Source organism: Schistocerca piceifrons, chromosome 1, assembly GCF_021461385.2.
Source record: "Schistocerca piceifrons isolate TAMUIC-IGC-003096 chromosome 1, iqSchPice1.1, whole genome shotgun sequence".
In the NCBI taxonomy this organism is placed as follows: Eukaryota; Metazoa; Arthropoda; class Insecta; order Orthoptera; family Acrididae; genus Schistocerca; species Schistocerca piceifrons.
The window spans coordinates 354979248-354996432 of NC_060138.1; the positions used below are offsets into that span (position 1 = coordinate 354979248).

The following is a 17185-nucleotide window of genomic DNA, read 5'->3' on the forward strand; positions in this document are numbered from 1 at the left end:
TCTAACATTTGCAACCTGGAGAAAGTATATAACACCACATACCTCACAGTCGACAGGGTTCGCAACTGGCACAACCATGGTCACAGCTATCTCTGCACTTACCAGATGACAATGTCTGACCAATCACTTGTGGCAATTGTCTGCACCACATTGAACACCACAAACCAATGAGTGGCTGCCACAAGACAGGCACACTGACTGTATGCGCAAACGTTCTTTACTTTCTGGATAGCTCTCGTATTTGAAATTCATTGAATGATACACAATATTTTTATTCAGCAAATGGTACATTAACCCAAAAACTTCCAACTGAATTCATTTCAGTAAGTGTGTCTTTACACTGTGTAATTACTTGCCCAAACACTTTATTTTTTCCTTTGTACATTGTTCTTACACTGAAGGGTAACAGAAGCATGAATGTGTGTCCTAACAGAGCAGGTAATATTTTTAGCAAGTATAGTTCATGCAATCAAAGTACAACGCTTTCATTGTAACAGACACATCAGTTAGCACTGTGACGGAACTGGTCCACTGATCCAGTCAACCTCTTTTTTATCGCACCAAATATATTTGCCACGAGGTGATTTTACTCCAGGTGGCAGGAGAGCACAATGTAAAGGTGCAACAGCACCTGAAACAGTGAAAATACACAGATTTAGATATTTTGATTTTATGTAAGCAGTTGAATAAATTGGCAAATTTAGCACATACTGCTGAACAATTACACCTAAACAAATAAATTAAAGAGGAGCTGATGATTACGAATAAAGAGTGTTCCAGTGATAATTTCTTGCAAAATGTCATGTTTTTGGAAAATCTTGGATAAATTAAAAGCAATGGGATGAATAAAGATGATTTCACCAGATGGCGGCAGTACTGAGCAGCTGACAGATACACAGACAAGAAATAGGACAGTAAAGCTATTTTTAAAAACACACACACACACACACACACACACACACACACACACACACACCTCTTTGAAGCTGATGCCTGACCATCCTTTGAACTGCACAGTGGAGAGAATGTTTCCATGTTCCTATGAACAGCTCAAGTACAAAAGCTATGCAACAATGTTAAAATCTGCTGAGAGGTTATCTTCAGTCGTGCAATTCTAAACCTTACAATAAGAAAATTAAAAACCTTAATAAAAGCAGCAGATGAGTTAGAAATAAATTGTGATTTATGAAACCCACAGTAATTGTGGAGAAAACACACTAAAAGAACATTTCACCATGAAACGAAGTTCTAAATTAAAGTGTTGTAAATATGTGGCAGTGAAGTAGCTCTTAAAAAAGTAGGTAAGTTTGGGGTTTGACATCTTGTCCACAAAAAGTGCTTTAGAAAAGTAACAATCTCAAGCTAGAAAAAGACCGGCCATGGAAACTGGTTACATCACTTTTGAAGGAACCATCCAGTATTTGCCAATAGTGATTTGGGAAAACTGAGAATAATCTAAATCTAGTTGGCTGGACAGGCATTTCAAGCCCTTTCCAATTAAATGTGAGTTTAGATTCTTAACCACAATGCCACATTCCATTGTCACTTCACAGGAGTACTCTGAGGAAATATTTAAATTTCTGTTTAAGGATGAGATGTGATCTGATCCCAAAAGTCAGATTTCTCCCTACACTTGACTCATTGTAAACTAAAGCTGAGGTCAGGCATCTACTATGGGCTGTACGTTAATTTAAATGTTAAAATACTGCTGAACATTTTAATCTAGTTATGCCATATTACTGATCATACATTTGCTTTCTAAATAAATATGCTCTATTAACTATCACAGATACATTTAAGACCAATACCTTCTTCAATGGTTAATGGTCCCTTATGACTTGTCATGTCAGTATCAACATATCCAGGATGCACAGCATTTACAACAAGATCAGGTCTCTCATCACAGTCAAACTTTCTCTGTTGTATGAAAGTTAAAGCAGTAACTCCAACTTTTGATACAACATAGGCGGAGTTGCCCCAGCCTTCTTCAGAATGTGTATTTTTCTTTGCTGACCTAAAGAAGAGGAAGGATCAGTTAGAAGCAAGGTTAATATGTCAGAATTTAATCCTGTAATGTTTTAGCAAGCAGTACTGTTCATATATTATTTAATCCATTTCATAAAAAATGAATGCCAATGACAAGCAATAACAAGAACACTTAATTATGAAAAATTAATATTATGAGATGAGGGAAGAACATCTCTCTCTCTCTCTCTCTCTCTCTCTCTCTCTCTCTCTCTCTCTGACTGTTTACTACTTTCAGCCACAGATATAACAACTGTTTCATGCCACTGTTGTAGCTGTGGGCCTACTCTGAGCCTTTTCAAATAAGTTATTGGGTTTGTCTTATTGCACATTTGTGATCTCAAACCAACATACCATCTCCTGGATGCTGACTGGTTTGTTTGGAGTGAAAGGGACTAAACTGCAAGGTCTTCAGTTCCTTCATCTGTTAAGTGGCAAACCAGGAGCAGAAGTCAAAGGAAGGAGGTGAAAGGCAAATCCTGGAAAGCCTAAGTGTAACTAACACAATTAAAAAAGAGATGAAGTCCAGAAGAAAGACAACACAGACAAGTTGTTAAAAGATCAGTCAAGACAAGGCATTTAAACCAAGAATGAAAAAGGATAAAGAGAAAGGCAGTCAATGACACCAAAGAGCCCTACCTTATAGGGATGAATAGGAACCGCCTTTGTGGGCAAAAACTTAACAGCAGGTCAGGCAAGTTGTCATTGTCTGCTAACACCAAAGGTAGCATGACAGGAAGATTAACATGCTGTCCCTAAGCAGCCAAGTTAGGGCAGTCTATGAGTAAGGGAGATCAGGACAGGCCATTCTGAGTTCCAGACTTCCAGCAGCTGATGGCTTATAAACAAACAATGGTCCGGTTCTGGGACCCCCATTTCCAGAATTGGCATCCTGCTGGACAGCTTGGCGAACCGGTCAGCTCGTTCATTTCCCGAAATCCCAACATGACCGGGGTCCAAACGAAAATGACAGACCAGCTTGATGGACGTCTGAGACAAGATCCCTGATAGCCATAACCAGTGGGTGAGGAGAGTAGCACTGATCTACAGCCTGAAGGCTGCTAAGGGAGGAACAACAGATTAGGATACTCTTGCCAGTGTAAGAACGAACATGGCTAAGGGCTAATTTAATGGCCATCAATTCAGCAGTGAAGACACTGCAGCCATTTGGCAGAGAGTGGAATTCACTGCACTAGGCATGTGAGTTCGCAAAGCCCACTCGTCCGTCAACTATAGAGTCATTGGTGAATACCGCTTCCAAACCTGGATACTTCACAAGCGCAGCCAAGAACAGGTGGCGAAAAATCATGGGGTCAACAGAATCTTTTAGACCAAAGGAGACTTGTTGGAAAATCTGAGGTCGGGGCACAAGCCATGGGGACATATGCAAGCCTTTCTGACCAGAGGTGACAGTGGAGAAAGCTGCAGTTCCAAACAGAAATTGGAGGCATGCAACAATTGTAAATCCAGTTCTGGATCGCTTCTGTTGGAGGTGGAGTCACTTCCAAGGAAAAGGACATGATAGTTTGGATGTTCAGGGAAGCTACAAATGCATACAGTGTAATTCAGCAGCTTTTGTTGGTGCCTGATAGGTAATGAAGGGACTACAGCCTTGACTAATAGGCTGTTCACAGGGCTTGTTTAGAAGGGACCTGTCACAAGTTGTATCCCACAATGATGAATGAGGTCCAGCATCCGCAATGCTGAGGATGACATTGAAGCATTTGCAAGACTCACATAGTCAAGACAGGACTGAATCAGGGTTTTGTAGAGCCAAAAAAGGGTAGAGCAATCTGGTGTCACCGCCAGACACCACACTTGCTAAGTGGTAGCTTTAAATCGGCCGCAGTCCATTAGTACATGTCGGACCCGCGTGTCGCCACTGTCAGTGATAGCAGACCGAGCGCCACCACACGGCAGGTCTCGAGAAACGCACTAGCACTCGCCCCAGTTGTACGGACGACTTAGCTAGCGATACAACACTGACGAAGCCTCGCTAATTTGCATAGAAGATAGTTAGAATAGCCTTCAGCTAAGTCAATGGCTACGACCTAGCAAGGCGCCATTAACAGTTATATTCTTTATAAGTACCGTCAAGAACGATGTATACAAATGATGGATTAAAGTTAAGTATTCCAGCAGCTACATACTTTTCTTTATAGCATTCATTCCGTATCCTGTTTCAGACCTCACGCCAGCCTGCGTGAGTTTAACGCGTGCATTTCGGACTCCTCTCTCAATTAGTGTGCGTAGTGTTGGCTAACTGCCAACACTACACAATCTGCACCTCAGCTAGTGTTACTGAGGCAGCAAAGTGTAATGAGGTGTCACCAGAACTTTTGCTTAAGTTCATGAAGGTGTGCAAGCCATGTCTGCCAGGACTGAAGACCAGTGGGCACCTCAACTACAAGAAGTGGGCAGTATGATGGTGACAGAAGAGCATGACACGAGTCTTGGTTGCTGATAACCAAAAGCCATGGGTGAGAGACCACAACTGTGCCTTTCTTATGGCTTCCTGTAGGCAGCACTCTGCAACAACCATACTAGAGGAGTGATGAAATCAAAAACCCATCAGTATATAAAGAGAGTGATGCAAGGCCATTGATAGCCTTCAGAAAGATGGGGATACTCAATACAGTTCCTGTGGGGACCGTTCTCTTGGATATGAGGGGGGCAGGGCGGGTACCGAGTGATCTGCCCATTTGACCTCAGAACATACGGTGCCACAGTGATTCTTAGCAAAAATTGAGAGTGGACTCCAGAGACTCCACTCATGTGACGTAGTACTGATGTGGTGATGCCATGTCGTGTCATAAGCTTTCTGTAGGTCAAAAAATATGGCGATGAGGTGCTAACAACGAGCAAAGGCTGTCCGTATGGCGGACTAGGTGAACCAAGTTATCAGCAGTGGAGTGGCCTTTGCAGAAACCACCCTGTGATGCAGCCAAAAGGCCTTGAGACTCAAGGAGCCAACACTGTGAAGGTTGGTAACGCTTACAGGATGATAACTGTCCATCTCGAGGGGGTTCTTACCTATGTTTCAGTACCAGAACTATCGTGCTTTCTTGACTCTGGGATGGGAACTCACCCCCATTCCAAGAGGCCAAGGATGTGATGCTAACAATCCACTGAGAAATGTTTCAGCATTTGGTTCTAGATGCAGTCTGGCCCTGGGACCATATCAGGGCAATGGGCTACGGCACTGGAGAGTTCTCATCCACTGAATGGAGCATTATATGACTGTGCATTCACTCCTCCCACTGTTTTTATGAGATAAAAGGTGGGGTAGTAGATGCACGAGCATAATGCTCAGCAAAATACTTGGCAACAGCATCTGGCTCAGTATAAATGGCATCATCTAAGGAAATACTTGGTACACCTGCAGGAGACTGGAAACCGTAGAGTCGCCTGATCTTTGCCTATTCCTGTGATGGAGAGCTACATGGTCCAATGGTGGAAACGTACCAAACCCAAAATTCTTGCTTTCGTCGTTTTATTATGAGATAGCAAACCTGGGCATGCAGCTGTTTTAAAGGCAATGAGGTGCTCCAGCGAAGAATGCCACTTATGGCATTGGAGAACCTGCCTACAATCTCTTAACGGCTGCAGCAATCTCTGGGGTCCACCAGGCACCATCTTCCGACAGAGGGATCTTGAGGAATAAGGGATGGCTTGGTTGGCTGCCAAACGAATGACTGCCATTGTATGGTGAATAGCCTCAATGATACTGCCTTGCAATGGGGAACTAAGGACGATAGCAGAGGTGAATCCATCTCAGTCAGCATTACAGACAACCCAACTGGGTGAGTGCTTATGGGAGCAATGCTGAAGGAGGGACAGAAAGATCAGAAAGTGGTCACTACCACACAGGTCATCAAGCACCCTCCAGTGGATAGATGGTAGACAACCAGGACTGCAAAAGGTGAGATCAATGGCTGAAAAAGTTGTGTGTGCCACACTGAAGTGTGTGGGGGTACCAGAGTTCAAGAAGCAAAGATCAAGATGTGCCAGTCAAGTTTCGATGGCTGTACCACAGCCAGTAATCATTGTTGTACCCCACAAAGTGTTATGAGCATTGAAATCGCCCAAGACTAGGAAAGGTTGGAGGAGTTGAGAGAGTAATGCAGGCAGTACACTTTGGGACATAACATCATTGGGAGGGAGATAAACATTACAGATTGTAAATAAATCCTGAAATGCCAATACCCGAACAGCGACAGCCTCCAATGGTGTATCAAGAGGCACAAAGCCACTGTATACGGAGTCCAGCACATACCTACCAACTCCATCCTACACCCTCTATAGTTGGTACGATTCTTAAAACAATCTCAGTAGCCATAAAGAACAGGGTCCGAGTTGCTGGAAACCATGTTTCCTGGGTGGCAATACAGAATGCAGGGTATTTGCTTAAAAGCGGCTGTAGCTCAGCCAAGTGGTGGAAAATCCATTACAATTCCACTCACTGGAGTATATGACTGAATACTATGGTGGCATTATTACCATTGTAACTATTGGTGGAAGCAGCTGCAGTAGTACAAGTACTGCCAGTATTAACTTTATTAGTTTATAGTCAGTATAATTTACTCACACTGCCCTTTTAGACACTCAAATCAATTTAATACTATTTGTAATCTCAAAATTATTATTTCTTAGGTAACTATAATATAAGAGAAGATACTGTATGTGTGAAACACTGGTCCAATGTAAGAGAGGAACTGATGACCATGATCAGATAAAGTTACATCCAGAAAAATTATAAAGATACACTATATGATCAAAAGTATCCGGACACCCCCAACAACATACGTTTTTCATATTAGGTGCATTGTGCTGCCACCTACTTGATATCAGCAATCTCTGTAGCCATTAGATATTGTGAGTGAGCAGAGTGGGGCACTCCGCAGAACTCATGGACTTCGAATGTGGTCAGGTGATTGGGTGTCACTTGTGTCATACATCTGTACACGAGATTTCCACACTCCTAAACATCCCTAGATCCACTGTTTCCAATGTGTCAGTGAAGTGGAAACGTGAAGGGACGTGTACAGCACAAAAGCATACAGGCCGACCTCATCTGTTGACTGACAGAGGCCGCTGACTGTTGAAGAGGGTCCAAACTGCATCAGGATCCACTGCAAGTACTATGGCAGTTAGGTAGGAGGTGAGAAAATTTGGATTTCACAGTAGAGTGGCTGGTCATAAGCCACACATCACACTGGTAAATGACAAAAGACCCCTCACTTGGTGTAAGGAGTGTAAACATTGGATGACTTAACAGTGGAAAAACAATGTGTGGAGTGATGAATCATGGTACACAATGTGACAATCTGATGGCAGGGTGTGGGTATGGCAAATGCCCAGTGAACGTCATCTGCCAGCATGTGTAGTGCCAACCGTAATATTCGGAGGCACTGGTGTTATGGTGTGGTCATGTTTTTCATGGAAGGGGCTTGCACCCCTTGTTGTTTTACGAGGCACTATCACAGCATAGGCCTACATTGATGTTTTAAGTACCTTCTTGCATCCCGCTGTTGAAGAGCAATTCAGGGATGGTGATTGCATCTTTCAACACAATCGAGCACGGCCTGTGGCGGAGTGGTTATATGACAATAACATCCCTGTAATGGACTGGCCTGCACAGAGTCCTGACTTGAATCCTACAGAACACCTTTGGGATGTTTTGGAATGCAGACTTCATGCCAGGGCTCACCGACCAACATCGATACCTCTCCTCAGTGCAGCACTCCGTGAAGAATGCGCCGCCATTCCCCAAGAAATCTTCCAGCACGTGATTTAATGTATGCCTGCAAGAGTGGAAGCTGAGCTGTCATCAAGGCTAAGGGTGGGCCAACACCATGTTGAATTCCAGCATTACTGATGGAGGGTGCCACGAACTTTTAAGTCACTTTCAGCCAGGTGTCCGGATACTTTTGATCACATAGTGTATTTGTGCGTATGCATGTATGTTCCAAACCTCCTCGTAAACAATGGACTGATTTCAACCAAACTTGGTAAAATCTCATTTCCTGTCCGGAAAGAATCACTGTGGGGGTAGGAAACACCCATCTATCAAAGTGTTTTGGGTGAAAAAGCAGTGTAGTCCACAATCTGAGAATACCCATACTTTAGTTATCCCTTAAGTGATAATGAGAGCAATTAGAGACTTACAAAAACCTTTAAATATATTTTCCAACCTTAATAAAACTTTTTCTCACTGGCAACCTCCACAAAATAATGAAAGGAAAAAAGTTAGTCATTTATTACATTTTCACTGCCCGTGCATTAAAACTGCCACATGATGTTTGGTTTGTCGGACGCTTAACTGCGTGGTCATCATCCCCACATAGACCATGAAGTTTTAATTTATTAGTTGTTTACTACTAGCAGTATTCACAACACATTTTGCAGACAGTATCCACATATGCTGCTGTAAGTACATGCTAAAATATATCATTGTACCACATGCAGTTCAGGAGATACGACGTCAAATACTGAGATGTGTGAAAAACTGTTCACACCATGCATGACGTTTTAATTTATTACTTGTTTACTACTAACTCTGTTCACAACACCCCCACAGACAGTAGGCACATACACCACTGGATGTACTTGCAAAATTATATATCATACAGCAAATAGCTCAGGATATACGACATCACAAACATTAAGTTGCATGGAAATGAAACTGCAGGCAAAATTTGCTAGACATACAGGTGAAACTGGTACAAATACGCGTGGAATACAATAAATATGCATGAAATATATCTGACATGTGCATATGCAAAGGCATAGGTAAATAGCTCATCCTAAACTCTTGGAATGATTTCAATGAAATGTGGTACACATATTAGTTATAATTTGCAAAGTAATACTGCAGGGATAAAAACCACCATCCTCCTACTGGGGTGAGTGTGGTAACATGGAGAGAGAGAGAGAGAGAGAGAGAGAGAAGGGAAGACGAGGAGAGGGGCAGACAGTGAGGGTGAAGGAGGGGGTAGGCGAAAACAGGAGGAGGAGTAGATGGACAGAGATAGGCGAGGGGCAAATGGACAGAGAGAGGGGAGAGGAAGAGATGGATAACAGCAAAAGGGAAGAGGAGGAGACAGACAGACAGAGGCAGTGGGAGGAAGAGACAGGCAGAGAGGTGGGCGAAGGGGAGATGGAAGTGGGCAGACAAAGGGAAGAGCCAGAGATGGGCAGAGAGATGGGAGGGGAGAGGAGAGGAGAAGACGGACACAGAAAGGAAAGGAGAGGAGAAGGTGATGAAGATGGACAGAAAGAGTGGGTGGTAGCCGCGATGGACAGAGACGAGGAGGGGAGGACAGAAAGGAGGGAAGTGAGGTGGATAAAACGAGAGAGGAAGGGAGGAGGTGGACAGAGAGAGGGGGCAAGAGGAAATGGACAGAGAGAGGGGCAAAAGGAGATGGTCATCGAAAGGGGCAAGAGAAAATGGTCAGATAGGGGCAAAAGGAGATGGACAGAGAGAGGGACAAGAGAAGATGGACACAGAGAGGAGGAAAAAGGAGATATACAGGGAGAGGAGGAAGGAGGAGATGTACAGATAGGATGGAGGAGGAGATGCACTAATAGAGGATTGGAATAAATAAATAAATAAATAAATACCTGGCCAATGACAGTTTCTTGGCTAGTAAATAAACAAATATATACTTTCTCGCTTAGTCAACACATTCTTAACAATTGCAACATATTCTCATGCTGATGTGTTAAACTAAGGAAGGTTGTATATAGAACACAACATAGATGGCATCTATGTTGCCAGCAATGAGAATGCAACAGGGAGTAGTAAAAGGGCTCAAATCTCAGAGATTAAGCCACATTATTTCTGTCCTTTCCAATGCCTGTACTTTCAGCTCTGAGTGCTCTTTCAATAAAGTGGATCTGTTTCTGAAGGCTTGGGATTCAACTGTTGTAATGCTGAAGTGAGAACTTGATCACTTTCATGATAAAATTATTACCTAAAAGAGGGAAATTCTTCATTTCTTTATTTGTCTGTCATTATTGAAACAGAACTGTAAAGAGAGAAAACCTCAATTCAAAAAGTTACAGGTGGCAGATAAGCTGGCCTGTACCTCTTCAGGTGGTGAACTCCTCTTCATTTATTTGTTACATGTTTTGTATATTTTATTGTTATTGCCAAACATTACCAGTTGTTAAGGCTAGTCAAGTGTTGGTTCCTGTGATGAGTAAACATGCACATGAATCAGAACAAAAATACACACTGCTGTCCAAAATTAAAGCAACAAACTGCTATTTTCCCTTCCTATGTCTAATTCACGATATAATCATACGAACTGTCAACACATGTCAGTAAGATCGTGTTCTGCACGGAAGATGGCAATCTGGTCGACAGACAACTACGCCAGCAATGATGTCATGGCACCCATCAAATGGCGTAATGCTTGTTGCAGTATAGTCCCACATCCATAATCATTGTGTACACAGTCACAGATGGTGCAGTATGGCACAGAGAAGACACCTACCAGACTCTCTGCAGTGGAGGGCCATAAGAAGAATAGAAGCAGACAGTCGCAAAATGATGTGACCTCATGGCTTAAAGTGAATCGTTCTGTTGTTTCTCGGATCGGGCAACAGTTTATAGAGATCAAACTTGTATCCCGAAGGCCAGGACAGGGCTGATCAGATGTGACATCAGAAAGAGAGGACTAGTACTTGTCTGTAAGAATACTGCGATACTGCCTTAGTACTGCACAGTATCTGGCATCTGACCATGTAGCACCCACTGGATGTATTGTATCAAGGCAAACAGTGTACAGAAGGCTTTGGCAGAGTGTCCTTTATTGTCAGATACCTGCAGTATGTGTACCTCTGATGCCTCTTCACAGAAGAGAACGTCTAAAGCGGAGACGTCAACATGCCACCTGGACAGTCGAACAGTGGGCCAATGTTCTTTTCACAGATAAGTCCTGATTTGGTCTGCAAAGTGATTCTCAACAGATTCGCATTTGGAGGTACAGCAGAATATGATTTCCGGACCCAAACACTGTGAAAAGAGATCAATACTGAGGAGAATCCCTAATGGTGTGAGCAGGGATAATGCTGACCACTCAAAAACACCTCTGCATGAAACTGCATGGGTGAATCGGCAAGGTTTAACTGCTGGCAGGTACTGTGAGGAGATCTTGGGACCTCATGTGTGATTGTTGCGAGGTACTGGGGGCTCAGACTTCATACTGATTGGCGATAATGCTCGACCTCGTGGAGTATGGGTGCTTGATGTTTTCTTGGAAACAGAAGATATTGCCAGCATGACATGGCCTCCTCCCTCTCCCAATTTGAATCTCATAGAGTATGTCTGGAATGCACTCTTGGGAGACAGGTTGCATCACATAAGCAATCTCTCCAAGACTTGACAGCAGTTCTGCAAGAAGAATAGGTATTACTTCCTCAACATGAGATTGATTACATCATTCATGGCATACCCCATTGTTGGTAGGCCTGTATTGAAGCTAGATGTGGTCACACCCTGTACTGAACACATTAGCCAGTTGTCAGAATGTGTGTGCAAATCCAAATTGGAAAAAATTCAGAACAACATTTTTCTCTACCATTATGCAGTTGTTTGTGATCTGTATTCTTTACATAGTTTCTACTTCACTATCGCCTGTTTATATGGTTTTGTGTCAAAGTAAACACAACCTTGCAGAATTTCCATTTCTTGCTTTAATTTTGAACATCAGTGTATATAACATACACACACGCGCACACACACACACACACACACACACACACACACACACACACACACACACACACACACACCTCGTGTCCTTCTGTAAGTGCAGGCTAATCTCCGGAACTGCTGTAGGAATTTGGATCACTAACAGATGCACTGACTCACGAGGAAAGCTTTTGTATGTAACATAATTATTTCACGCAAATTGTCTGAATTATGATGAATTCAAGTTAAGATGAGAAAACAGTGCCACTGCCACTTAGCAAACAGCTGCCATAACTCGAGAAAGCAGCAGTGGCTTGAGGCAGCAGAAAGCATGACTAAATTCGCATCTGGTGTGATGCTCTAGTGGTATACCATTTGGCTAGAAACCGAAAGGTTGTAGGATGGGCTCCTGAATGAGTACTTGAATGTGTACTTTTTTTTCAGTTTGCCTTTTAACCTAGTATTCATCTCTCAATGAAGTGGAGATTCACCACTAAGTGACATCCGACTGATTGCAGTTTTTTCAGAACACCTGCATAGTGAAAAATCAAGTGAGTCTAAAATCTGTGATTTTCAATTATTTATGTATAGGGTGAAGTGTAGCATGAGATGCAGCTTTACTTTGTTTATATAAAGTAAGTTTTGCAATAGTGCAGCAGTTGGCACAACTTTCAACTTTCTGTTTTCCCTGAGTCAAACTTGGATGTGGGCATGATTCTTTGCATGGCACCGCGAAGAAGTCTGCCATAAAGAGTCCACAACAAAGAATTGCAGCAAGGAGTCTTAACAACACATCACAGTGCATCTAAGCTTCACAAACGCGGCCATAGGTACTTAATGCTACCTGTGCAAAGCCATTACATGTCACTAGTAAGTTATATAATACTGATGTTATAACTCGATAATTAAGAATGGATACTGTGATAGCAACATCAGAATAGTGGCTCTTTCGATGTGAGGATCAATTTTGTAAAAGTCATCAAGCAAAGTTTGATAGAAATTCATGTCTTTTGCGGAAACCTAATAAACAAACATATAATCAGGTTTAATTTCAATACATCTCATTTAATGGTGAGCAATGAGTGAAAACTTTATTGTAGTACCCACCAGTAACATGAAAAGTCTCAAGGAACAATATTCATTAAAGCACCATAAATAATATTAAAGTAATGATAAAGTACAGAAGTAATTTCCAGTCGAGAGTAAGGTCACATGTGTAATAATTAATTTATTCTTCACATGAACAATCTATCTTACGGCACAACAGGAAATAGTTATACGTATCAAGCTTGAGAGCAAAGACAGCAACTATATATTCGTTAGCTTCCAGATCTTTTGGTATAGAAGGGACAGCAGCTATTGAAATATAGGTCTGTTGGTGGTTAGTGGGTGAAATGTGGAGGGATGAAGCTATCACAGAAGTGGAGGTCAAAGTCCAGGAAGGTAGCATGTCTGATTAAGGAGGTTGGTTGAAGAGGATGGGATAGAAGATGGTGAGGTTGTGAAGGAATGAGGATAGGGTGTTTCAGTCCTGAGTCCAAAGCATGAAGCTATCAGACAGACTATGGACTGGGTGGTTAGGAAAGTATCTTCTAGATCAGGGGTGTCCAGCCAGCAGCCCACATACAGCCCAAAGCAAGTATCAAAGCAGCCCAAAAAATGAGCAACTATCACATGATCAAGAAAGAACAGTCGTTTATGTAAAGTTACGATAAATTGAATATTTTCTATTTCAAACTCCCATCACTTGTAACTATTCTATCACTGGTTCGTTCCGTCTTTTATTCCTCCCTTTCAGCAATATTGTTAGTGTTAAGTCTATTATGTGCGGACCAAAAATACTGATCCTCTGCCAACGTAGCCCATTTAAGCTAAGAGAATGGACACCCCTGCTCAATATGGACCATAAACAGGTTGATGTTCAAACGCACGTGTGATCAAAAATCCTCATGTCACAAAACTATCCTATTGCCCTTAGCACAATTTCTTTTGTCCTTTTCACTTCCCACTCATGCTCTGTTATCCAGTTCCCCTTCTACAATCATGCTTTCACTTGCCCATTTCACGCATCATTTCTCAACACCATTTCTACGCCAATGGACCCCTGCTCCAGCTATCTGCACCAGTTCAGAAACTTAGTTTTCCCTGGCTAAGCCCAACCCCACATACTATTCATTAAATGCTGCCTAAGCCATGGAATTCCACCTCCACCCCCCGCCCCTTCCCCAATGGTTTATCCATAGAAATCCCCATCTCTGGGACCCAATCCTCCTTACATAATAGCCTACACCTTTCCTGATTCTGCCAGTGCCTATCCCTCAAAAGCTTGATACACCAAAGAAACCTCTCCATGTCACAGGCATCCCAGTACCACATGCAGTCCTTACTACACACTCCTCACAGACAGACACTACCCCGAAATCTAGTCCACAAAAAGATTTCCATTCCATATCCTCATGAATCCCCATCCTCACACTACCCCCAAGTATCAGCTACAAAGCAGTACCCCCCACCCCCTCTCCCTGTCACCCAATACTGGACTAGAATAATTGAACCATGACCTTTGTCAGGACTTTGATGCCTTACCACATGGATCACATCCCTGTGGTAGAGAAGGTGCAAGACCTGTCCAATCCACCCACCCAGCACTTCCTAATCTGGTTCTGTTAAAAGCTTATCCTAACCCATCAGAGGCCAAGTCAGCTGTGAAAGCAGGGATGCCATATACAGTATTAATTCTGCTGCAAACACTACACAGCTCTTTATGTTGGTATGGCTACCAACCAGCTTTCCACAAAGATGAATGGTCACTGCCATACTGTTGTCAAGAACAAAATTGACCACCTGATGGCACAACATGCAACTGAGCACAACATACTCAATTTCAATGCTTCACAACCTGAGTCATCCGGATCCATCCCTCCGCCACCAGCTTCTCTGAGATACGCAGATGGGAGTTATCCTTGCAACATATTCTTCACTCCTGTAATTGTTCTGGCCTCAATATCCAGTAGCCCACTGCTCCCGCACCACACCCTCCACCCAATAGTGCACCTTTCCTCTGTTCTTTTAAAAATCCATGTCTCCACATCACCTTCAGTGTGCGCTGCTCCCCACAGGTTCCAACAACAGTGCACCCCACTGTGTACCTATCACCCCTCCCCCTCACAATCCTAACTGACGAACCGGCTGCCTCATTCTGAGCCGCCAGTTGCCCTTCCCAATCCCCCACCCTGCCTCCCACCTCTCTCCCTCTGTCCATTCCATCCAACATCACCCCACAACCTAGTCTACCTGACAAAATGCAGCACTGTCAAAAGTAAGTGTGTGTGTGTGTGTGTGTGTGTGTGTGCGTGTGTGTGTGTGTGCGTGTGTGGTTTTTTTTTACTCTAGCTCAAAAAAGATTACTCCGAAAGCTAGAAAGTATTCCTTCTTTTGTTGTGTTCTTATAGACAACTCAATGCTTCTAGTTTTCATTATTGGTTTCCTTTAGCCCAAAAGTATTTACATAAGATATGCAAATACTGTTGTTTTAATTATTTGTGATTATGTCACTCTCTGGTATTAATCAAACACTGACAATCAGTAATTCTGTCACATGTTTGGTGCACAGCTGACACAGTGACACTATGTGTATACGTATTTTACATATTGTACTTGAAAATGTCTGTCAAGCTCAAAACCAGTTGTGTAAAGCAACAATAAAGGAGTTTCTTGACTGGAAGTGTGGAAACAAATAAATACTCTGCATATAAACTTGCAAAACTTCCTACAAACATCAAGTTCCTCTCAAGGCTTCAAACATGAATCCACAGAGTTTCTTACATTACCTAAACCAGTATTTCTGTTTTTAAATAAATATAATAAACTTAAGTAACCTGGGCAACTTACAGTATCTTGTTAAATGTGTGTCTTCTTTAGGTAATCAACTATTGTCCAAAAGTAGAGTTCACGTGTTAAAGAAATGATCCATTATTGGGCTCTCATATACACCCCATGAACCACGGAACTTGCCATTGGTGGGGAGGCTTGCGCGTCTCAGCGATACAGATAGCCGTACCGTAGGTGCAACCACAACGGAGGGGTATCTGTTGAGAGGCCAGACAAACATGTGGTTCCTGAAGAGGGGCAGCAGCCTTTTCAGTAGTTGCAGGGGCAACAGTCTGGATGATTGACTGATCTGGCCTTGTAACACTAACCAAAACGGCCTTGCTGTGCTGGTACTGCGAACGGCTGAAAGCAAGGGGAAACTAAAGCCATAATTTTTCCCGAGGGCATGCAGCTTTACTGTATGGTTAAATGATGATGGCATCCTCTTGGGTAAAATATTTCGGAGGTAAAATAGTCCCCCATTCGGATCTCCGGGCGGGGGCTACTCAGGACGACGTCGCTATCAGGAGAAAGAAAACTGGCGTTCTACGGATCGGTTCGTGGAATGTCAGATCCCTTAATCGGGCAGGTAGGTTACAAAATTTAAAAAGGGAAATGGATAGGTTAAAGTTAGATATAGTGGGAATTAGCGAAGTTCGGTGGCAGGAGGAACAAGACTTCTGGTCAGGTGAATACAGGGTTATAAATACAAAATCAAATAGGGGTAATGCAGGAGTAGGTATAACAACGAATAAAAAAATAGGAGTCTACATCTACATTAATCTCCGCAAGCCACCCAACGGTGTGTGGCGGAGGGCACTTTACGTGCCACTGTCATTACCTCCCTTTCCTGTTCCAGTCGCGTATGGTTCGCGGGAAGAATGACTGTCTGAAAGCCTCCGTGCGCGCTCGAATCTCTCTAATTTTACATTCGTGATCTCCTCAGGAGGTATAAGTAGGGGGAAGAAATATATTCGATACCTCATCCAGAAACGCACCCCCTCAAAACCTGGCGAGCAAGCTACACCGCGATGCAGAGCGCCTCTCTTGCAGAGTCTGCCACTTGAGTTTGCTAAACATCTCCGTAACGCTATCACACTTACCAAATAACCCTGTGACGAAACGCGCCGCTCTTCTTTGGATCTTCTCTATCTCCTCCGTCAACCCGATCTGGTATGGATCCCACACTGATGAGCAATACTGAAGTATAGGTCGAACGAGTGTTTTGTAAGCCACCTCCTTTGTTGATGGACTACATTTTCTAAGGACTCTCCCAATGAATCTCAACCTGGTACCCGCCTTACCAACAATTAATTTTATATGATCATTCCACTTCAAATTGTTCCGCACGCATACTCCCAGATGTTTTACAGAAGTAACTGCTACCAGTGTTTGTCCCGCTATCATATAATCATACAATAAAGGATCCTTCTTTCTATGTATTCGCAATACATCACATTTGTCTATGTTAAGGGTCACTCCCAGCCACTCCCATCACCAAGTGCCTATCCGCTGCAGATCTTCCTGCATTTCGCTACAATTTTCTAATGCTGCAACTTCTATGTATACTACAGCAACATCCGCGAAAAG

General features: G+C 42.9%; 1 protein-coding gene across 1 annotated transcript in view; it reads right to left on the reverse strand.

The window, feature by feature from the left end:
- Window positions 1–247: 247 nt before the first annotated feature.
- LOC124795029 (carbonyl reductase [NADPH] 1-like) overlaps window positions 248–17185 on the reverse strand; it is a 75721-nt gene continuing 58783 nt past the window's right edge. The window contains exons 5-6 of the mRNA XM_047258804.1: window positions 1809–2014; window positions 248–631 (exon numbers count right to left, since the gene is read on the reverse strand). Of these exons, the coding sequence (XP_047114760.1) occupies window positions 507–631; window positions 1809–2014 (331 nt within the window). The 3' untranslated portion in view covers window positions 248–506. The remainder of the gene's footprint in view (window positions 632–1808; window positions 2015–17185) is intronic.